Genomic DNA, 22,156 nt, shown 5'->3' with positions numbered 1-22,156 from the left:
TGCTACCTTTAAAAGGGCTTTCAATATCTGTGGGGTCATCATACATTCTAATCGCCACTTTCTCTCCCGTGGTCTACGCAGGACAGCCTGCACCTGCTGGACTCCAGTGGGGTGCTGCGCGTCCATCTCTATACCGCCTGGCTGGAGCTCACTCATAAGGAGGTACTGTATCCAGTGACCTAATGTAGCTCTGCGGTGGCGGTTCCTGCTATCCTTCCAGCCTTAGGGTCCTGGCATTTACAAAGCATCTCAGAGTTTCCCGTGCTACTTTCGCATCAGTTCTGCACTTGGTCATATAGAGACAAAGGGCAACATTGGGAGGAGGCAATCAAATTCAAAATCTTCTTCTGTAGTTTGAGAAGCTTTGTGAATACAGACCCACATCTTCTTCTCTGACTCCAGCAGTTTATATCTGTGTCCAAAGAGATTCATTAGTAGGGATATGAATCTCAGGTAAATTTACAGTCAGGCTCAGTTTCTACTTAGTGAGTTTGTCAGCACTTCCATTAAGCATTCTTGGGGATAAACCATAATAAAAAAAAAAAAAAAAGAATAAAAAAACAGTAGTGGTGCAGAAAATAAAGATAATAGCTTATAGTAAACACTATTATTACACGGCTCTGTGGAATACTTGGTTCTGATTGGTCAGTCACGACATTTCAAGGTACGTTATCCCTCGATAACAACCGGTAAAAGCTGATAACTCAGGCTCATCCAGGTAACAGCAGTCGGCGCTGTACTCTTGCATGAACATTTTTTTCTTGGTTGAAGCTTTGTGTTTGTTTAGCTAATAAAATATTAAAACTCGGTTAAAAATGGTCTACGATTATTTAATTATGTCATCCTGGTATTGCGAACTCACTTTTTGCTACGATTGTTTTGTACGCTGTAATGGATTATAAGAGAACTAAATAACTGGTAAGATTTTAAAACATTTTCATCTTAATTCTTTGATGTGTAATAAGTGATTTTTGGTTTGTGATCACCCTGTTGGTGTTTATTCTGAGATAAAATCAGGCTGGATGTACACTATCACTTACTTATACTGTGTATTTTAAACATTTATTAGCTACATTTATTTTTTGCTATTACATATATAGTCGAGGAGTGTTTTAGCTAATTCAAACCAATAATCCAACAATGATTTTTGAGCATTTTTTTTTTTTTTTTATTGAAAAGAGTAATTTGTTTTTAAATCAGGCTAAACTGGTTTTACTGTGCTGCTAGTGAATAGAATACATTGTTGTGTATTCATGGAGTTCTGTCTGTGTTGGTTGAAGAATGCAGACTTTCAAGAACCGTTTGTCAGAAAAATTCAAAATTTTAAATTGCAGAAAATTAAATTGCAGAATATTCCTTTATTCCCTCATGGCTTATGGCTACTGCATACTGAATAAAAGCACAAATATATAAACATACCCAATGTCAGTTAACCCAAAAGCATATTTTTAGGGAAAACAAATAAGATCTACTGAGGGAAAATTTTGCTTTCTGCAGGTTGATTTAGCTTTGAAGAACTCCAATGTAATGGTCCGGACCAAAGCAAGTGAACTCTCGGATTTTTCTGGTGTGAATACACCCTTAATGTGAGAGAAATACAAGAATTTGAATAAAGCTATGAAATAGAGTCTTTTTCACAGCATCTGTCCATAATAAGGGCAATCACTTCAGCCCAGACGAGACTGGTTGTCATGATTCTGCCCTCGTGTCCTTGATTTTTCCTAGTCTTGAGGCAGGATCATGACAGACCCATGTTTTGTGTACAAGCGCATGGCCTTGTCTTTGGGCCATGTGCTTGTGTTGTCTCGTTCCCTTGCCCCGCCCCCCCTTGTTAACCTAGTCGTGTCTTGATTGTCCCATCTGTGCCACCTGTCGTGTCTTGATTGTTCCCCTATTTAGCTTTCCTAGTGTGCTCTGTCTTGCGTCGGTTCATTGTACCTCTGATGAGATTTGTTCCCTAACATTTGTGTTTGTACCTCGTCTGAGACTATTCCACAGCTACGATTGTTCCTGAAGAAGTGTTTTGTATTACTGTGAGTGTTTATTTGTAGTTAGTGTTCAGTGTCTTTGTTTGCCTTGTTTATTGTGTTTTGCAGAATTATTTAGTGTCTTCCCTAGCCAGTGTTTTCCCCCTCGTGGGTTTTTGTTTTTCCCCTTTTTGTAAATTAACATGTTTGTGTTGTAAATCCTGTCTGCACCTGAGTTCCTCCTTGCCAAGATCCTGACAGAATGAACCGACCACGAAGGAACTCAGCAGACAGGAGGCAATGCTGGATGGCATCAGCCAGCCAGCGAGATTGTTTTGAGGGCTCTCGCCTTGTGGTGTTCCGGGGGACCAGGGGAGGTCGTTCCGGAGCGAGCGGGCGAGAGGAGGAGCCCCAGAGGTCCCCACCTACCCAGCTGCCGGCGATCCCGGAGGGTCGTGTCCTGGCCATGGCAACCCTGGGGGATCAGTTAGGTCCCTCCCAAGATCCTGAGGTACCTCCCACTACCTTAAGTCTCCCCAACAAGCGAGGGAGACGGCTTTCATGGGAGTCAGCTTCAGAGTCTTCGGCGTCCGAGGCTGCCCTGCCCGAGACCAAACTCCCCCAACCCGCCTCTGACCCAGCTGTAGCCTCTGCACCGCGCCCGAGGAGGAAGAGGAGGAAGAAGGGGCCTGCCGGTCCTGTGACCCTGTCTCCTCCCGTGCTAGCAGCGGTGAGCGCTGGCGTGCCCGTGCCAGCAGCGGAGAGAGCTGGCGTGCCCGAGCCAGCAGCGGTGAGCGTGTCCGAGCCAGCAGCGGTGAGCGTGTCCGAGCCAGCGGCGGTGAACGTGCCCGAGCCAGCAGCGGTGAGCGATGGCGTGCCCGAGGCGGCAAAGAAGAAAGCCATATTCAAGTCGGCAGTCGTGAGAGCGGAGGAGAGAGCCGCGGCCGACTCTGCAGCAAAGACTCTTGTACAGTCGGTCTCCTCTCATAAGGAGATGCCAATTGTCCTAGCTGCTAAAGCCTTTTCTGATTATTTGTCCCGTCTTGTCCAAATTTTAGAAATCCCCGTCAGTCCTGTCTTGTCCCCTGACCCTGTCCCCAGAAGTCCCAAGTGTCCAGCCGTTGTCTCCCAGTGTCCAGTTGATGTGGCCCCGTGTCCTGTTGATGTGGCCCCGTGTCCTGTTGATGTGGCCCCGTGTCCTGTTGATGTGGCCCCGTGTCCTGCTGATGTGGTCATGTGTCCCGTTGATGTGGCCCCGTGTCCCGTTGATGTGGCCCCGTGTCCCGTTGATGTGGCCCCGTGTCCCGTTAATGTCCCCCCGTGTCCTGTGGTCCCCCCGTGTCCAGTAGATGTTGTCCCCCCGTGTCCAGTAGATGTTGTCCCCCCGTGTCCAGTAGATGTCGTCTCCCCGCGTCCCGTAAGTCTTGCCCCGCGTCCCGTAAGTGTTGCCCCGCGTCCCTTGTCTGCTCCTGTCATGTCCCCTGTCAGTTGTCCCGAGACCCCTCCCCGCCCCTCACCACCCAGACCTGCCCGTACCCCCCGTCGTCAGCCTTCGTCCTGTCCTCCTAAGATTCCTACCCCTCCCACCCGCCCTGGTCTGTCCCCCATGAACTTTGTGGTCCCGCCCCCTCCCCTTCCCTGTTTGTTTTTTTTGATTTGTCACCCCAACCCTGCCGTTGTGTATTCATGTTTGCCCTTGTTGTTGTTCGTCATGTCTTGTTGGTTTGTGTCTGTGTCCCAGTCTGTCATGTCAGTCGTGTCCCGTGTTTGATGTTCCCTTGAGGAGCGTCTGGAAGCCGCTCCTTAAGGGAGGGGTTCTGTCATGATTCTGCCCTCGTGTCCTTGATTTTTCCTAGTCTTGAGGCAGGATCATGACAGACCCGTGTTTTGTGTACAAGCGCATGGCCTTGTCTTTGGGCCATGTGCTTGTGTTGTCTCGTTCCCTTGCCCCGCCCCCCCTTGTTAACCTAGTCGTGTCTTGATTGTCCCATCTGTGCCACCTGTCGTGTCTTGATTGTTCCCCTATTTAGCTTTCCTAGTGTGCTCTGTCTTGCGTCGGTTCATTGTACCTCTGATGAGATTTGTTCCCTAACATTTGTGTTTGTACCTCGTCTGAGACTATTCCACAGCTACGATTGTTCCTGAAGAAGTGTTTTGTATTACTGTGAGTGTTTATTTGTAGTAAGTGTTCAGTGTCTTTGTTTGCCTTGTTTATTGTGTTTTGCAGAATTATTTAGTGTCTTCCCTAGCCAGTGTTTTCCCCCTCGTGGGTTTTTGTTTTTCCCCTTTTTGTAAATTAACATGTTTGTGTTGTAAATCCTGTCTGCACCTGAGTTCCTCCTTGCCAAGATCCTGACACTGGTGTATTATGTAGATATTTTCTATTTTTGTCACCATAGGTCAGCTCAGGTAACTACAGAAGCAAGATTAATATTTGAAGGAATGCTGTATGTAGTAATATTGTGAAACCTTATGCTTTAAAGAAGGAAATTGGGCAGGAGAGAGGATGTGACACACACAGCGAGTAAACACATCACACCCTGTAGAGCAGGGATAGGCAACTCTGGTCCTGGAGGGCCACTATCCTGCAGAGTTTAGCTCCTACCCTAATTAAACACACCTGAACGAAGCAATCAGTGTTTTCGGGATTACTAGTTAGATACAGGCAGGTGAGTTTTTATGAGGGCTGAAGCTAAACTCTGCAGGACCGGAGTTGCCTATTCCTGCTGTAGAGGAAGGAAGAATGACATCATGAAACTCCATACAGCTATACAGAGTTGTTGCTTTTAAAATCTCTGTATGAAGAGGGTACCTATAGAAAACATGACACAGTTGACTGAATTCTTGTAGTTAACAGTAGTACAACTACTTCTTGTAGTCTGTAGTTTTACATTTTAAGCTGAGAATGCATTTAAAAATAAAAAAATAAAAAATGTGCTAACTGAACCAAAGCAAAATTCTCAACTTTAAAAAATATAAGTTGTGGAACTTTTTCTATGTGATGCTCAGGTGACTAACCGGTTGACAAGCTAAAAATCTGTATTACTTAATGTGTCAACCAAGCAACTACCAATAAGGTTATTGGGAATGCTTAGAAACAGCTTTACCCAGGAATTATTGACCTCTTTGCTTGTGTCATACTGAAAAGTCATCTAAGGACATCATGAAAATCTCTAAACTAAGTCCTTAATTTCCTTAAGGAAAGAAAGAAAGAAAGGTTTCTGATTAACTATGAATCTGTGTCATATATTTCACACAGAGCAATGGATTTAGGAAGAATTAGTATATGACATTTACATTAGTACATTTACAGTCCGGATTAGTACATTAGTACATCCAATCAATCAGGATAAGTACAAATGGTCTACAATTCTGAATCAGTTGTCCACATAAAGCTGTTTTTGTTCGTTTACCTTTAGTAAGTAGTGACATAATTGGCCTAGTGTATGAGGAGATTAGTAGAGGGTTAGTCTCAAGATGATGAAATTCATGTCAAGGGATTTTATCAAGAATGGCTGCTGATTTCTATGGTTTGTAGATCTTCCACCAGCTATTCAGCTGTCATTCAGTCTAGAAAGCTCTCGCCAGAGGAATGCACCTCAAGCTGAATGTACAATCATGCCTGTTTTACTTTAGAACAGACCGTTATGACCTGCTGATTCATCATATTATGGTATATAGGAGATCAGATTTTTTGAGGTCTGGGCACTTTTGGAGTACCAATCTAGAATTCATGAGATTTCATAGGCAAAGTTTCAGGGGTGTTCTTTTTCTCCAGTTTTTCTCGAATTTAGTCTATTTTAGTTTATTCAGTCTTAGTCATGTGTCATATCTAACCTTTAGTTTTTATTATATTACGTCAACTTGTCCTGTTAGTTTTTGTCAACTAAATGTCTGAGCATTTATAGTTCTAGTCAGTGGAAACTTACACCTTTTCATCGTATTTTCTTCTTACTGTGTAATCGTAAAATTAAAAAACAATATATATATAATTTTGCTAAATTTTAATTGCACTGATTGTTGTCATTTGGGAAAATTATTTTTCAACAATAAGCAGAAGTCAATACATGGCAAGACATGGATACCACAATAAATATACAGAGAGAACATAGTTGCATACCTTTACCTTTTGCTCATTTCTCCTATTCTTCTGCCTGTTCTTCTTTTTCTTTATTTTCTAAATTGGGCACCTAATGGCTTTGACAAGAGAGCCTCGGAAGGATGATGTTATATCTTTAACACTATCTGATACTGAGGTTAGTGCTCTGCTGGGTTTTTACCCAGGGAAAGCAGGAGATATTTGAGGATGGTGTAGAAGCTGAGGCTGAGCCTTCTCAATTCTCCTCCCCTATGTAGAGCTGTTAGAGGTTATGGATCGTGCCACGGCAAAGTTGGACTTGCCATGAATATGCTCTAGCAAGATGATGATGTAAGGCCATTAAAAAAAAAAATAATAATTTTTAAAAACCTTGATGAGCATTTTCATTCTGACCATAGCCCTCCAGCTCAGGTGAGCCTTCCATTTCTGCATGATCTCCATACAGATATCAAAAAGAAATGAAAGAGGCCATTTTCTTCTCGCATCCCTCGGTTTCGGCATTAGATTAAATCTGCCGATAATGGTGATGCCCAAAAGCGGCTATGAGGGGATGCCCCCTGTAGAAAGAGTTACAAAAAAATATATTTCTGCGGGGGAGACATCCTCTCTTAAGCTCCCTCCCTGCCATCTAAGCCCCTTAAGAAATTAATCTGGCTTAGATGGCAAGGCATTCGCAGCAGCAGGTCATGTTGTGGCTTTGTTACACATGATGGTGGTGCTTCAAGCATATCAGGCTGATCTGGATGGAGGCAAGGGCCTTTCCCCTGATCAGGTAGTCACGCTGCACCATGGACCTCTCTCCATGCTACCAAGCATGCCGCCTCCACCATGGGTGGGACTACGGCGGCCATGGTGGCAGCGGAGAGACATCTGTGGATGAACCTGGCAGACATCGGGAAGAAAGAAAAGGCTTTCTTCTCGATACTCAGGTTTCGCCTTCTGAACTTATCGGTATTTCCGTTGAGACGGTGATTGAGAAGTTCAGGGAGACGAAGGCGCACTTTGCTGCTTTCAGATCCTTCGTTCCATGAAGGTCCAGGTCCGAGCCCGAACAACATAGGGGTCCTGGCCTGTCTCAATCTGAGGATCAAAGATGGACAGAGAAGGCTAGTGTCGCGACTCGCACTCCTCCCCCAACTGCGGGCAAGGGTAAGAGGAATCAGTATTTGAAAATCTATGCTATGTTAAGTGTGCACGTAAAGTCTTTGCACACTTTCTGAAATCCACACTGTGGTAAGTTTGCACGCTAGTATTCTGCGTTCTTTCTAAAATCCTATATGGTGAGGTCTTTGCGTGGTTGCTTTGTACCCTTTCTTGAGTTGGTAAAAGCCCCGTTCATCTTGGGTGCCATTCCACCTATGTATCCTTGGATACCTATCTAAACAGGGTGTTGCTACTAGAGAACTGTTGAGACAGCTCTTTCAGCAAGCTTATGCGTAAGCTAGTGGTAGCCCCTGTGTGACAGGGAAGACTTAGTATAAAATGCTAGGTTCTTAGCCGTATCCCTTTAAAGGAATCTTTCCTGATTCCAAACCTTCAGCTCTACCCTGGGCAGAGACCCTAACAATTAAGTTGGGTATGTAGCTTAGGCCTTTGGCCGTAAGGGATACTGTCACAGACAGCCGTCTAAACGTCCCAGGGGCAACTCCAGTGGAAATGGTAGAGTTGGTACTTAGTGCCCGCCATGATTCTGGCCTGCACTCCCCTCAGCATGGCGGCGTAGGTATGAGGACGCAGTTCGAAGTTCCCTTGAAAGGGAATGTCTCAGGTTACGAATGTAACCATGGTTCCCTGAGTAGGGGACGAGACACTGGGTCCTCTAGCTCCCTGCCATGCTTCGGACACAAGCTTCAGACGAAGAAGTGAATGACATGTTCTCCCGGTGCCTGTTTATGCTCGTGCCGATAGTGAAGTCAGAGGCTGTCACCGGCCAACAAGTTGGTGTTTTTTCAATGTATGCATCAGACAAGGTGTTCCCCATAGCGGCCCCTAAAGGATGCAGTGTCTCGTTCCCTACTCAGGGAACTATGGTTACATTCGTAACCTCTGACGTTTTGTATTGCCTATTTTTAATAGCCATTTCACACAATACAGAAAAACAAAAATGTGCAGGAACTATAGGCCTGTATTTATAATATTATGAATTAAATGTTCATTATTTGAAAGTCTTTCGGACACACTCAGTCTTTCTTGCGCATTGTCTCACGCACATTTCGGCTGCCTGGTTTGCAGAATACATAATAGTTTTGGGGTTTGGTCTATCCATACTGTAAAGAGTTTTATTATGTGACATGAATCTCTTCAGTGATCTGTTTGATAAAGAGAAGTGGACAGCACCTGAAATAAGAGACAGCTTTGTACCTGCACGCTTTTCCTTCTTAAAGGCAAGTTTTGAGGATTAATCATATAGCAGTGGACAAAAGCACATGTCCATCTCTAACCCTCTGGAGCAGAGCCGAGCAATGATAAATGAGATGTGTTATTGAGAAACATGAGTTTATAAGTGGCTTCCATGTCCCAAAGCCCAGCCAACAACACCGTGCTATGTGTATGTCCTGAGGGTGTGTGTGTGTGTGTGTGTGAACCAGGGCCAGTTATCTTAAATTATTCAAAGCTCTAGGTTTACACTGCCGGAGGGTGGGCGAGGTAATGCTGTTTGATAGTGAAGTAGATCAATGTGACAAAGACACCCCCTCCCGAACGACATTCATACAAAGGCGGATTCTGCCATGACACCTGCTCCAGACACAATTCCTCTAAGGAGAGAAAGGAAGTTTGTGTGTGTGTGTGTGTGGTGTTAATAATGAGCATATTTCCTTGATATAATACACATAAAAGCATCTCTCAAGCTAGACTTCCTGTATTGTAAAAATGAACGTCATGACCTTAGTTGTTTCTCCCTTTCTCCGGAGGCATAATTGTTTTTATTCTGTACTAACTGTATTTTTTTTTATTCCGCTACAGCATCCTTACACCTAAACCTTTTACAATTTTTGCATTTCATAAAACACCATTTTGTATGTTTTTTAAGACTTTTGTTTTATAGGGACACCGGAAGTGTCCTCATAAACCATGTTTACATTGTAGTACCCATGTCATTATACACATTTGTGTCTTCATAAACCGTTTATACCAATACACACACAAACACAAACACTTCTTAGTGAGTCATTAATTGTTGAACCAATTCATTGAAATAATCAGTGAATAATAATAAATGAATCACTGAAAATAAATGTTTAAATATATCTTACTATGCAAATATATCTTGATAAACAATAATATTATCTTAATTACTTAATTAATAGGCCTGTTTATTATTATTTAAATGAGAGACACTCTTAAAATCATAAAGGGATACTCTACCCCAAAAGGAAAATTTTGTCATTAATCACTTACCCCATGTCGTTCCAAACTCATAAAAGCAACAGTCTCCTCTGTGTCACTCCACATCACTCAAACTGCCTAAGCTCTTCTCTGTCAGCCGCATTACAAGGATGCACTCTTTTCTTTCAAATCAAAGCATAAATACACATACATATGTGTATTTATGCTTTGATTTGAAAGAAAAGAACGCATCCTTGTGGCACGGCTGACACAGAAGAGCGTAGGCAGTTTGAGTGATGTGGAGAGACACAGAAGTTTTCTTCCAAAATATCTTAAATTGTGTTCCGAAGATGAACAAAGATTTACGGGTTTGGAACGTCATGGGGATAAGTGATTAATGACAAAATTTTCATTTTGGGGTGGAGTATCCCTTTAAAGCTTAAAAATGCTTGGATACATGCATTGTGACACAAAGAACGGGCTTGAAATACTGAAAAGGTAGTAAAAAAGAACCAGCTTATCATGCTCACATTCAGTGCTCTGAGAAAGCAGTCATAACTGAATAAATTTCACAAGTTATACAAAAGTGTAAGATTACTCTGTCATCGTTTTCATCATTCGCGTTTTCGTAGTTTTGTGTGTAACCAAATCGTTGATTGACATTTTGCTCTAATCCCTCATAACACAGTTGTCTTCCCATTTAACTGACAGGCCAGTTCCAGCAGCGACAGATTTATCTGAAAGCTGAGCAGTTTTACCTGAACTCCAGGGCTTCCACACAACTGTTACTGTCAAACCGATCTCAGTTTGGCCCTCTGGGGAAAACACAAGCCATTTACAGCAGTTTACAGTCATGTTCTCCTGTACTGATTTGTGTTAGCAGTGGAAACACTGAGAAACAATGTTGTGAAGGGAGACTCAGGGCACGTTAGCTTATCAGTGATTGATTCTTACTCTTGTGCTTGTAGTACACTGGATGGGCTGAACAGTGCATGTCCATGTGTAACTTAAGAATCCTGCTCGGAGCACGAAAATTTTTTGAGACTGCAATTTTGATTCCTGTAAATGAGCTATCAAATGTACATTGTGCCTAAACAAGTGCCAAACATCTCTACAGCAATATTCTCATGTAGTTGTGCCGGGCCACCATTGTTGTGCCAGGCCCATTACACTTTGGCTTTATTAATATTGCTGATGGGTTAGGAAACTGAACAAAACTTCATTTGTTGATGAGAATCTTTTTATTTTATTTATTTATTTATTTTTTTACTTTAAGCAATTAATGTATTTTTTTTATGCAATTCTTACTCTGTACCCCCCAACCTCCCCCCCTGGCCTGATTGGCTGAAATGAAGGTATGAGTGAGGCTCTCTCTCTGTCCTCATCCTCTGTCAGGATCTGTTTGGATCAAGTGTGTTGCCATGACTCCAGCAAACCCTCCGTCCCTAGAGAACTGTGTGTAGAGGTGACAGGAGTTTTCAACACTCCGGAGGGAAAACCTTAGCTGGAGGCCTCTTTTAAAGGAATAGTTCACTCAGAAATTAAAATTCGATTATCATTTACTCACTCTTGCATCATTCCTTTTTCATGCCCTTCACAGAAGTTATGAGAAAAATTATCTGTGAAAAATCTGATTTCAAAAATAAATATAAATATTGACATTTTAGACGAGTAAATTATGAGTTTTTATTAGGGGAACTATTCCTTTAAGACTGTTGCTTAAAAAACCAAGACAGCTCAGATTCACACTCCCTTTGACATACATAAGATAATCACTTCCTTAATTACTTCAAATTATCTATTGTTTTGGTCATCCATAGCCTAGCTAAGGAAAGTTTTAAAAGGTCAAGCTGATTTCACAGAAGAATTACCCGGGAACCAAAGAGGGGGAGAGGGCCGCACCCTGCTTTAACAAATAAATGCACACCAGGGGGGGATTTATTATGACCGAATATGCACCTGCAAAAACTATAAGCATTGTTTCAGCATTCATTTAACAAAATGTATCATGCAAATCAGATTATGGTGCAAGCACACCCACAAATGTAGTTTATTATTGCGTAATGGTATGTATGATTCAGTGACAGTAAAACATTTCCTCCATCAAAGAGAAATTATATTATATAGATATATATCGGTTTATATTATTATCCAAATCAGGTTGGGGAGAACTGCAATGAAAAAAAAATCACACTTAAAACACCCCTGATCATCTTTCATTTAAAGTAAGACATACATACTGTATGCAGTGTTTTAATGCACAGATGGATGTTGAAGAAGCAGCCTAAGGTGGAAACCTCACACTAGTAGACACCTGCCTTTGTCAGAAGACGGGGGATGCATGGTATGCAGCCAGACGCTGAGATCAAGTATGATTGAGACACTGAGTTAGTAAAACACTGGTAGCAAATATTTTTGTTAAACAGCTGACGGGAATCTGTACTGTACAAAACCTCCAGTCTTCATAAAAACAGTATGGCGGTACCTGCCCAAACAGTGCTCTCATCTGTGCAAAAGGTGCATGTTTGGAGCCCCACTTGTTTTCTGTTCTTCCAGTAACGTGTTGCATGTAGCCAGAACCCCCAGAGATCTAGAACTGCCCCTAACAAACCCTCTGCTGATCACCAGAGTCACCAGAGCGATTTATAGACCTCAGCTTTTTTCACATAGAAAGAACAGAGAAAAAGTTGAATAACATGTTCAAAGTGAGATTAGTGATACTTAGGCTAATAGGTTTTAGTCATTACACACTGTGCGTCAGTCATTTAAATTTCCATGGGTTTGTTGTTTTCATTTATTTATTTATTTTTTTTACATCAGATATTTTTGTACATTTTAAAAAGTATCTTTGAAATTTCTTTGGTTGCAGATCTGGGAAATAGCAAAACATAGAGGGATTCTGGGTAATGGCGTCTTTGTCGCAACACATAAGTCTTTGTTTAGGTCCGTCGATCATTTTACACCATGCAAAAGAGCAAACGAGGCTAATCTGACTCAAATTGCACCCATGCGCATGAGGGTTTAACACTCAAACAAACCCTTAGGAATGAAACAGTAGTGAGATCTATCTATAAGTTGTTCATCCTAGGAAGCAATCAGTTAAAAGAAGAGCAGATGGAGACGTTGTTGAAGTCTCTTGCAGATAGAGACGTTTCTGCTGAGAAAAGATTTCTGGAGTTTCAACTGTGTATTTAACTGTGCTTAGATGTGTCAAGATGCAAAAGCCTGTATTTAAAAGTCATAGAACATAGTATTAACTCACGATGACATTAAATGACACAAACTGAGACTATCCTGAGCTATGAAAGAGCATATCTATAAGCCATATATATTGTATTTTTTATTGTACTCCTACAACAATTTTTCATTAGCAAGCTATGTAGAATATGTATAATAAAGTCAATGTGAATAGCCTTCTACAACCTATTTGACCTCTGTGCATTTCTGAGATAAATAAATAAATAAAAAACTAAGGTTATTTTTTACATCAGAATTTGATTAGATTATGAAAACTGTGGGTTATCTACCAGAATAGAGCTAAATTACTGACTAAAACAAGGTCTAAGAAGCGACTTTGATATTGGTTAACATTATCCAATAGCCCATGTGACCTAAACAATAAAGCCAGGAACATATATTTTGAAAGTATTCAGTAAATTTTGAAGTTATGGTCCAACTCACTCTGCTATATATAACAATACATTTGGTCTCATTCAACTAATTGTGAACCGTGTCTTATCATTACATTTTGTGATTTTTCGCTGGTTTCCTGCAGCATTTGGCAGCTGGAGTGTTGTTCTTCTACTCCACTGAGTAAGGGGTCAGAAAAATGAGTTGGTGAAAACAAGCGGCATGAAGTTGAGCTCCTAAATCAAAGGCAGTGGGCGGAACATACTTGACACGGTTTATTTTGTTTACTGTGTTGTGCTGTATGGTACAAGGCACACAGTTATTGTGCTCAAAGCCAGGTTATATAGGTGATTTTTTTTGCAACAGTTTATATAAGAATGGCTGCAAGAACAATTTACGTAGAATTTTGTTAGTTCTGTTTAATGAATGAAACCCATTAAACAAAATCAATTCCCAAGTTAAATATGTGGCATAAGTGTAGCATTAGAGACATTTTCCACAAACATAAATTTCAACTAATTAATTGCATTTTAAAATATTTAAATATACATCTTGAATCTAAATCTAAATGTTTTGATTAAAACTATTTAAAAATAAAAATTAAACAAACATTTAAATTCTTCATATAAATCTACATATTAAATCCTAATATAAGTATGTATGCTGTATATATGAAAAATATCTAAAATCTAAATGTTAAGTGTAAATCTTAAATATAAGATTTATATGTAATTATTTAATTACATATATATGCCATACAAGTATACAAAGTGAGCATATACAAGTGGTTCCAGATTATGAGCCAGATACGTGTTGAAAGCACCCAGCATGACCACAGATATCCATCTGAATAATACCTCACACCCTCATTTCCTGCTAAAAACAAGACAGATGATTGTGGCAAAATGCACCTAAAGAGCATGTTTTCCCTTGAAAAGCGTACTCTTTTTTCAAGATCTTCGAAGGTGCATTTGTCTGCTCTGGTCCCATGATGGGGTTTGTGTCTGAGACCACACCCTTTAAGATTCCCTATCTGGTCAACCTTTACATTTCCTGAGAAGCTAAAGAAATATGCCTATGGCTAGAAAAATAGACTGAGTATGAAAATAAAAATGTAGGAAAGACATTTTATATAGGTATAACTGTATAATTCTGGGTGATTTTAAAACAACGGCCACTTTTGGTGATTGTGCTTTTAAAATATATACATTAAAACATACTTTTTTTACACCCTTATTTTTTAAAATATGTATTTAACATTGCCCATCATATGACATATGTCATCCTTGTCATTTTATTTATTTATTTTCAATGGAATTAAGATGATGATAATTATTTTACAACTGTCATAATCAAATAAGATTTCCATCTTCCACTGCATTGCTTTTTTATTATTATTAGGGGGAAAATATATTTTGGGGAAGAAATATATAAAACAGTACAACTTTTTTTCTTATGCATCTTTGCCTTTCATAGACAAAGTTTTTTGAAACTTAAATACACTCAATATGTAATATAATAATCCATAATATTATAATAATCATCAACATCATATTTTCCTGCTTTTTGCATAATTTGATTTGATTGGAAATAATGCACAGCAAAACTATTCTATATTTATTTCACTGACTCACTCGTTAGTTTGTTTACAAATTATGCATTTTTATAGTTTCAATTAAAATTAAATTTAATTAAATGTATGCATTTAGCAGACGCTTTTATCCAAAGCGACTTACAGTGCATTCAGGCTATCAGTTTTTACATATCATGTGTTCCCAGGGAATCGAACCCCCAACCTTGTGCTTGCTAGCGCAGTGCTATACTATGGGATTTAAATCCTGCCATGATTCAAAACTGAAAATACAGTTCTGAAAGGTTGAAACTAAGTGTTCGAAAACTCAAAATCTTACAAAAAAAAGTTTCGCAAGTTCGAAAAATAAGATTTGCAAGCTTGCAAAATGTAAAAAAAATAAAAAGATCTCTGCAAACATTATGTTGTTTTTGAGATTTCCTTCTTCAGAACTGCAACATTTTTTTAAGATGTTGCGCAAATAATTTTTCAGAGTTTCAAATTTGTCAGTGTTCTCCCAGTGTATAGTTTGTTTTCAAGATTTGAAACCTTGTAAATGGTGATCTGAAAACTGGTGTGCGAATGTGTGAAAAAAAGTTTTGAAACTCTGAAAACAGAGCTTTGCAGGCTTGCAAAGTGGTAAAAAAAATTAAATCTCTTCAAACATAATTTTATTTTTGAGTTTTTCTTCTTCAGAAGTGCAACACTCTTTTTAATGGTGTTGTGCAATCATTTTTTCAGGGTTTCGAATTTGTCACTGTTCTCCCAGTGTATAGTTTGTTTTCAAGATTTGAAACTCTGTAAATAGTGATCTGAAAACTGGTGTGCAAATAGGTGAAAAAAAGTTTTGAAACTCTGAAAACAGAGGTTCGAAAGGGCGAATCTTATTACATTACATTACATTTGCACTCCTATGCAGACTATTTTTTCAGAGCCGAGTTTACAACACCCACTTTGCGGAGATACGCTCACACAGTTGTGAGTTTGCGACTCACGTGATTTGTGGCAGTGTTGTCACGCAGCTCTGCTCTGAAACTCTGAAACTCAGACTGAGCGAAAATGAAGCTTCGCAACGTCGTAACTAAAAAAAAAAAAAGCCTGGAGTGAGGGCCTTCTGCTCTTGGCCAATGCTTTGCTGTCTGCTGACGTACAGTCCAATCACAAGTCGTATTTACCTGAAAGGTGGGATTGACCGACTGCTCCGCCAATGACAAAAGCGCACAGGATACGCAAACAGAGGATGCGCAGATTTCTGGCCACAAGACGGTCCCGGATGACTTGCGGTCTGGTTCTAAAATAAGGTTACCAACTTGTCGCTGGAATTCACGGTACAATTGCCAGTAGCCACTGAGTTTACCTCTGATAGTCCGGCGGTGCATCAGTATACACACTTTCCTCACCTGGCGACTCACTTTCCTCACGCATTCCTCATGCATCCAAAATAATATTTAGATATTATATTTAAATATTCAGAAAGGTGTACAGTGTATGTTTTACTTTTATTAAAATATTTCAGTAAAATTATAAATAATTGCCTATTACAAATTTGTGAATGCATGGTTAACTTTTTTCTGTAATCACTATAGGCTATATGTATTGAGACATTTTAAAATCTATATTTTGTAAAAATAATAAAAAATATTTTCATATATATATATATATATATATATATATATATATATATATATATATATATATATTGTGAGCCGTGTCCCGGGCACCCATCAGCGTCACCCTGGCAACAGAGGAGATCCACCTGCACACAATCACCGCGGGCTGATCGGTCCCAGCTGAAGCCGCTCAGAGGACGACTACAAAAGCTGCACCCGAGAAGACACGGGTGAGAAAGCTCTTCAGCAGAAAGCCAGCTAATGGTGTGTATTTTATCTCTCCAGAAAGCGAGTGACCGACCAGCCCGCCACCTGAGCACCGGACACCGATTCCCCTTGCACTCAGCCGGCCGGCGAACAGGATCACGCAGCACCGAGGAGGAGCACCGGACACCCCTGGCACCTTTACAAACACAACCACCAATAAATACACCCTCCGGGGCTTTAAACTTTCACCACAGCCTGACGTGTGATTCTTCAGCCCGCGACTATATATATACTGCTTAAAACGGATATTTTCCATATTTGACCCTCTAACTCTAACACTCACTATTCTTAAAAAAAAAAAAAAAAAAAAAAAGAATAATTAAGCTTTCTAATCTTTTGTATTCTATTGGTTTTCTTTTATTAACAAAGGCAAAAAAAGACCTCTAACACTAGCTTGCTCTGTAATTTTTCTATTCTATCTGTTATCTGTATTTCTTTATTATATTATTTAAAAGCTTTTGTTACATGTAAGCTAACTGAGACTTGTTATAGAACTTGTATATGTTTTTTTTTTATTGCTTCCATTGTCCTCATACGCTGTTTGTGACTGATTGAGAGAGGATGCTTGCATTTTGAGTCACCGACAAAAACCCAACAAAAACATGTCCTAAGAGTCCAAAAGCATTCACTTTGCAATGAAGCTTGCAGAATTAATAAATACATTTAGAATGTCCTTATAATTTAAGCCATGAAAAAAAAATGTTTTACATTTTTATATTCATTGAACATTAATTCTTTAGTAGCAGCACGTGCGCGTTTTTAGCATAGACAGGCGCGACATGTGAACGGCCCTTAACACGGTGTTCTGTTCCCTGAATTCATCAGAATTTCAACGAATCAAGTGAGCCAGTGATTAAACAGTCCATTCAAATGGACTCTTTTGTTTCCTTTCTAATAGAATCAGCCGTTTTGAACGAAAAGTTTGATTTGATCATTCAATAAATACTTAAACCATGATTTTGCTGTCACCTACTGGCGGTTTTATTGTCATCATTATTTTTCAATGACAGACCTAAACCATACAAGGTGCCAGTACTACCAGCCCACCTTTCAGGTAAATACGACTTGTGATTGGACTGTACGTGAGCAGACAGCAAAGCATTGGCCAAGAGCAGAAGGCCCTCCCTCCAGGCTTTTTTTTTTTTTAGTTACGACGTTGCGAAGCTTCATTTTCGCTCAGTCTGAGTTTCAGAGTTTCAGAGCAGAGCTGCGTGACAACACTGCCACAAATCACGTGAGTCGCAAACTCACAACTGTGTGAGCGTATCTCCGCAAAGTGGGTGTTGTAAACTCGGCTCTGAAAAAATAGTCTGCATAGGAGTGCAAATGTAATGTAATGTAATAAGATTCGCCCTTTCGAACCTCTGTTTTCAGAGTTTCAAAACTTTTTTTCACCTATTTGCACACCAGTTTTCAGATCACTATTTACAGAGTTTCAAATCTTGAAAACAAACTATACACTGGGAGAACAGTGACAAATTCGAAACCCTGAAAAAATGATTGCACAACACCATTAAAAAGAGTGTTGCACTTCTGAAGAAGGAAAACTCAAAAACAAAATTATGTTTGAAGAGATTTAATTTTTTTTACCACTTTGCAAGCCTGCAAAGCTCTGTTTTCAGAGTTTCAAAACTTTTTTTCACACATTCGCACACCAGTTTTCAGATCACCATTTACAAGGTTTCAAATCTTGAAAACAAACTATACACTGGGAGAACACTGACAAATTTGAAACTCTGAAAAATTATTTGCGCAACATCTTAAAAAAATGTTGCAGTTCTGAAGAAGGAAATCTCAAAAACAACATAATGTTTGCAGAGATCTTTTTATTTTTTTTACATTTTGCAAGCTTGCAAATCGTATTTTTCGAACTTGCGAAACTTTTTTTTGTAAGATTTTGAGTTTTCGAACACTTAGTTTCAACCTTTCAGAACTGTATTTTCAGTTTTGAATCATGGCAGGATTTAAATCCCATACTATACCAGTTGAGCTACAGAAACTCATAACTTTTTAGTTTAAAATTTAAAGTTTTGGTATAGAACAAGGGTAACCATAAAATCTATATATAAAAGCATTTAAAAAGTTGCAAGAATAATTGATGGGACAGTTAAAAAAAAAAACTTCAAAATGATTATAATTTGACCATAAAGTAATAAAATAAGTTGAAATCTGTTATTATGAGTAAAAATCTACTACTGGGACTTGGTGTGTCAGTAGTTGGAGCAAACACAGAGAGATATTCATATATAGCAACAGGAAGGCAAAAAGAAAAATAGACTCAAATTGTGCCATGTTTAGACAGCACCTAATGGAAAGTGTGAGTGCTTTTGCAGTAGAAAAGATTATTTCTGTATAAGTGGCAGTGATAGTTTACAAGCTGCTATGCTTTGGAAAGTTTGACATGCTGTAAGTGAATGCTTACACACCACACAACGTTTCTTTCTGTCTGTCACTTTCATGCCATGTATTACACAGACAGATGGTCCACATCTGCCGCGCGCTAGGTATTTAGAGCCAACACATACCACATAGATATATCTCCTGTAAACAGCTTTGACCTGTGAGAAGGTATGCACAGGATTCTGTAAACATCCGGAATTGTCTTTACATTATCAACATAATTATGAAATTAGTTTTAGCAGAAGTATTTCAGGCCATAAACCTCAAACTTTGCTGGAACATAAATAAACCTTATCTTGAAATGTATATGAAATACATGTGCACACTAATATAAAATAATAATAATAATAATACAAGACGTAGTCAGCTAGACGATGAACTATCAATATTATTAATTAAGTTATTATATGATTCAGTCACACATTTAGCAATAATTGTTAGTTCTGTTTGTTGATTCAGGGTCAGCATCATCTGAGGTCCTCTGAGGGTCAGCATCATCTCTTCTCAGGTGTTCTGGATCCAGACTGGAGCTTGTGTAAATCCTAGTTACCACGGGATGTAAATATAGAAACAAAATACAGACATCATTAGCATAGCTGCTGATCCAACAAAGTAAAATTATTTTAACCCAAGCAAATGAATAAAAAAGCACCTTTGATCAGATGCAACTACACTCACAATTTAAAAGATACATTATTTGAATGCTTGGCGAAACAGATGTGTTTTTAATCTAGATTTAAACAGAGAGAGTGTGTCTGAACCCCGAACATTATCAGGAAGGCTATTCCAGAGTTTGGGAGCCAAATGTGAGAAAGCTCTACCTCCTTTAGGGGACTTTTGTGGCACTCCATATTTTACTGATGATAAATGAGATGACTCCCCATTTAAGTAAACAAAATGGTAGCGATCGGACAGGTAGGATCTAAACCATCTTAGAGCCTGCCCTTGAATACCTGTATAGTTTTGTAATCGATCTATGAGTATGTCATGATCTATGGTGTCGAATGCAGCACTAAGATCAAGTAAGACTAGAGACTATGAGACTATGAGATGCAGCCTTGGTCTGACGCAAGGAGCAGGTCATTTGTAATTTTAACAAGTGCAGTTTCTGTGCTATGGTGGGGCCAAAACCTGACTGAAATTCTTCATACAGATCATTTTTATGTAGGAAGGTGCTCAATTGAGCAGACACAACTTTTTCTAAAATTTTAGACATAAATGGAAGATTTGAAATAGGCCTATAATTTGCCAGTACACTAGGATCTAGTTTTGGTTTCTTAATAAGAGGCTTGACAACCGCCAGCTTGAATTGCTATTGTATTTCTAATGTTATCTATTTTATCAGTGAAGAAATTCATAAAGTCATTACTATTTAACGTTGGTGGAATATTTGAATCAGGTGGCGTCTGGTAATTTGTTAACTTAGCCACTGTGCTAAATAAAAACCTTGGATTGTTTTGGTTATTTTCTATGAGTTTGTGTATATGCTCTGCCCTAGCAGTTTTTAGAGCTTGTCTATAGCTGGACATACTGTTTTTCCATGCAATCCTAAAAACTTCTAAGTTAGTTTTTCTCCATTTGCGTTCAAGACTACGAGTTACTTTCTTGAGAGAGTGAGTATTACTGTTATACCATGGTACAGTACGTTTTTCTCTAACTTTTTTCAATTTGATCGGGGCAACAGCTTCTAATGTATTAGAGAAAATAGTGCCCATGTTGTCAGTAATTTCGTCTAATTCATGTGTATTTTTGGGTACAAATAGCAGTTGAGATAGATCAGGCAGGTTATTTGCGAATCTTTCTTTGGTGGCTGGAACAATAGTTCTGCCCAGACGGTATCGCTGCGACATATAGTTAATATCAGTTATACGCAGCATGCACGATACAAGGAAATGGTCTGTAATATCATCACTTTGAGGTACAATATCTATAGCAGTAAGATCGATTCCATGCGATATAATTAAATCTAGTGTATGATTAAAACGATGAGTGGGCCCGGTGATTTCATATGTGGATATGCGTGAACTTTTCAGTGCAAACGGAAGGCATCTCAGTATAAAAGGAAGCAGTGTGAGCGTAAATGGAAGTAACCTGTCTTTTTGTCGCATTTGCAATGATGGACATGTATCGTGCTTCAACTGAAGCAATTAGCATTTTGCTAAATGTTCTTGCTTTGCCCACTAATATTAGATCAGTTGCTAATTCAGTTGAATCAAATGTACTTAATTCCATATTTAAACATTCTCCTGGATATAATAAACTAATCTCAGATGTTTTTCCCATGTTTAAATTTTGTTTTTGTCACACTGTGTTCAAATTCTCCAAATGAAAATACAATAAAACCAAAATTAAAAGCTTTTTGATTCACAAAGCGTGTTTTACCGCATTCAGAGAGCATCGTCTTTGTGGGTATTTCTTGAAAATATAATTTGTTAACTCTTAAGTTTCGGTTGACTGTTAGGGAAAAACATCTGATATGTGTGCATTACACTCTGCTCTTGATTTAACTGTTTTTGTCATTGAAAACAGAAAACAGCATGAATGCTTCTTTTAAGAAGTTTTGTTTTATTTGCATCTTCGTAAATTTTTTTTTTAATAACAAAGATAAAACAAAAATAGCTATTTTGTGATTATTATTAAAAAAATAAGTGGAGGAAAAGATGCAAAGTTGATAGGTGATTTTGCTTTGGCAAACTTCAGAAATCTTTAATTTGATTTTTCCCATAAATCATTTTTAAGTTGTAGTTTTTTAGTTTTTTTGTGGGCATTGTGAAAATCAAAATAACTAATCTTTTGAAAATTTGCTCATTGCGATTCATTTTGCCAACACAGGAAACATTTAATTATTATGGTAATAATATACTTTAAAATAACTAAATATAATGTTTCCAGACACTTGGTGAATTTAGAATTTCGTACATGTAAAATACATTTATTTTAAAAGTAATATTGAATGTCACACTGTAGATAAAATTGTAAGCCAGTGCTTCACATTTGCTTTAGTAAATTGTCAACACAAAAATAATTATAGTTCTTTAAAGCATGACAAAGAAATGTTAAATCATAATAAATTAAAATGTACTTTATAAGAAAACTTTTTTTACAAAGTGAACTCTTTAAACATCTGTCTAACAATCATGAAAGTGTACTAAAGTGGCCTTTTATTTCATTAATATAATATTTTAAGAAGTACAATTGCATTTTCAATACATTTCAATACATTACAGCACTTTTTTTTGTCTACATAAATTGTAGAAATGGATATCAATACTTATAATACTCATCG

General features: G+C 38.8%; 1 protein-coding gene across 1 annotated transcript in view; it reads left to right on the top strand.

Moving 5' to 3' along the window:
• LOC113098820 (cadherin EGF LAG seven-pass G-type receptor 1-like) overlaps positions 1–22,156 on the top strand; it is a gene marked incomplete at its 5' end in the record, with an annotated part of 111,798 nt that overhangs the window by 7,984 nt on the left and 81,658 nt on the right. Inside the window, one exon of the mRNA XM_026263911.1 lies at positions 82–162. Coding sequence (XP_026119696.1) covers positions 82–162 — 81 coding nt within the window. The remainder of the gene's footprint in view (positions 1–81; positions 163–22,156) is intronic.

This window comes from Carassius auratus, unplaced genomic scaffold, assembly GCF_003368295.1.
Source record: "Carassius auratus strain Wakin unplaced genomic scaffold, ASM336829v1 scaf_tig00216704, whole genome shotgun sequence".
Lineage (NCBI taxonomy): Eukaryota > Metazoa > Chordata > Actinopteri > Cypriniformes > Cyprinidae > Carassius > Carassius auratus.
The sequence above is the reverse complement of the archived record's forward strand: the minus strand, read 5'-3'. Positions and strand labels throughout refer to the sequence as shown.